Source organism: Dendrobium catenatum, unplaced genomic scaffold (assembly GCF_001605985.2).
Source record: "Dendrobium catenatum unplaced genomic scaffold, ASM160598v2 original_scaffold_283193, whole genome shotgun sequence".
NCBI classification, from domain to species: domain Eukaryota; kingdom Viridiplantae; phylum Streptophyta; class Magnoliopsida; order Asparagales; family Orchidaceae; genus Dendrobium; species Dendrobium catenatum.
The window spans coordinates 1,529-2,714 of NW_021601583.1; the positions used below are offsets into that span (position 1 = coordinate 1,529).

At 40.1% G+C, this 1,186-nt stretch overlaps 1 protein-coding gene across 1 annotated transcript; it reads left to right on the top strand.

The window, feature by feature from the left end:
* Positions 1-558: 558 nt before the first annotated feature.
* LOC110100912 lies at positions 559-1,079 on the top strand (the record flags this gene model as incomplete). The annotated part of the gene is made up of 1 exon (XM_020828633.1): positions 559-1,079. A coding segment is annotated over exon 1 (521 nt), but the record flags the coding sequence as incomplete, so codon positions are not given.
* Between the last annotated feature and the right edge of the window lie 107 nt (positions 1,080-1,186).

The window sequence follows — 1,186 nt, forward strand, 5'->3', positions numbered from 1 at the left end:
TGACTGACATGCATATTGAGGCCAGTACCGTGTTTTGATTTCAGTTATAGGTAGTGGGTGACCTGCTGGGCTTTTTGAAGCTCATTATATGTGGTTAATATTTTTCAGGTCAGGGCAAGGGAGCAGGAGATTGAGGTTGATCAGGAATCTCCAGGTTTTTTTGTTCTTTTGGTTATAGCGATTCTTTTGTACTCAGGACATGATAGATTTCAGTTCTTGTGGTCATAGTGTAGTTCCTGAGTATTGTATATGATCTTTTGAAATATGAATCGACTTGTACATTGATGTTTTAAATGTTATAGATTTTTGCTAGACTGTTTGATTGAGGTTATAGATAGCTCTGGTAAATTCTTGATGGATGGCTCGAAATTCTTTTCAAGTTAGATCTTGGGGCGTCACAATTGATATTAGAGCAGTGTTATTGGAAGAATGGATTGTTACCAGAGTTATATGATTGGATTGAGAGTTGGGCAGAATGGGTAGCTGTAAGTGCATCATTTTGCATACATAATTGCATGTGTGTATCATTTATTCTGAATTGTGTAGGTGAAAAGATAAATGGATAATCCGGAATCAAGTGTACCAAATGAGAAACACAATGCAGCTCCAGTACCTTCAGAAAGTATGATGCAATTGGCTACTGCTATAGCACAGGTGATGGGGGATGCACAGAGTAAGATGAGTGGAAGTAAAGAAGAAGAAGCATATAAGCATTTGCAGATGATTCATAAGTTGAAGCCTCCGTTGTTCAAAGGAGCTATGGGACCCCAGGCTGCTGAAGATTGGATAATGAGTGTAGAAAAGATCTTTGACGGCATACAGTGTCCGGGAAATCGAAAGGTATCTTTGGTTGTGTTTCTGTTTGAGGGAGAAGCAGGGAGATGGTGGATTGGACAACAGAGAGAGAAATTCCAGGGAAAGACAAATGCTGAGATCACCTGGGATGAGTTCACTACAGTGTTTCGGATGTGGTTTATACCTCCGTCAACTCAACGAAAAATGCAGGAAGCTTTTATGAGATTGGAACAAGGACGCAGGACAGTGATGCAGTACGAGGTCGAGTTTACTACATTTGCGAGGTATGCTTCTCATTTGATCCCTACTGCTGAAGAAAAATGCTATAGATTTTTGCACATATTGAATAAAGAACTGAGACATCCACTAGTACCCTTCCGGATCCATGAGT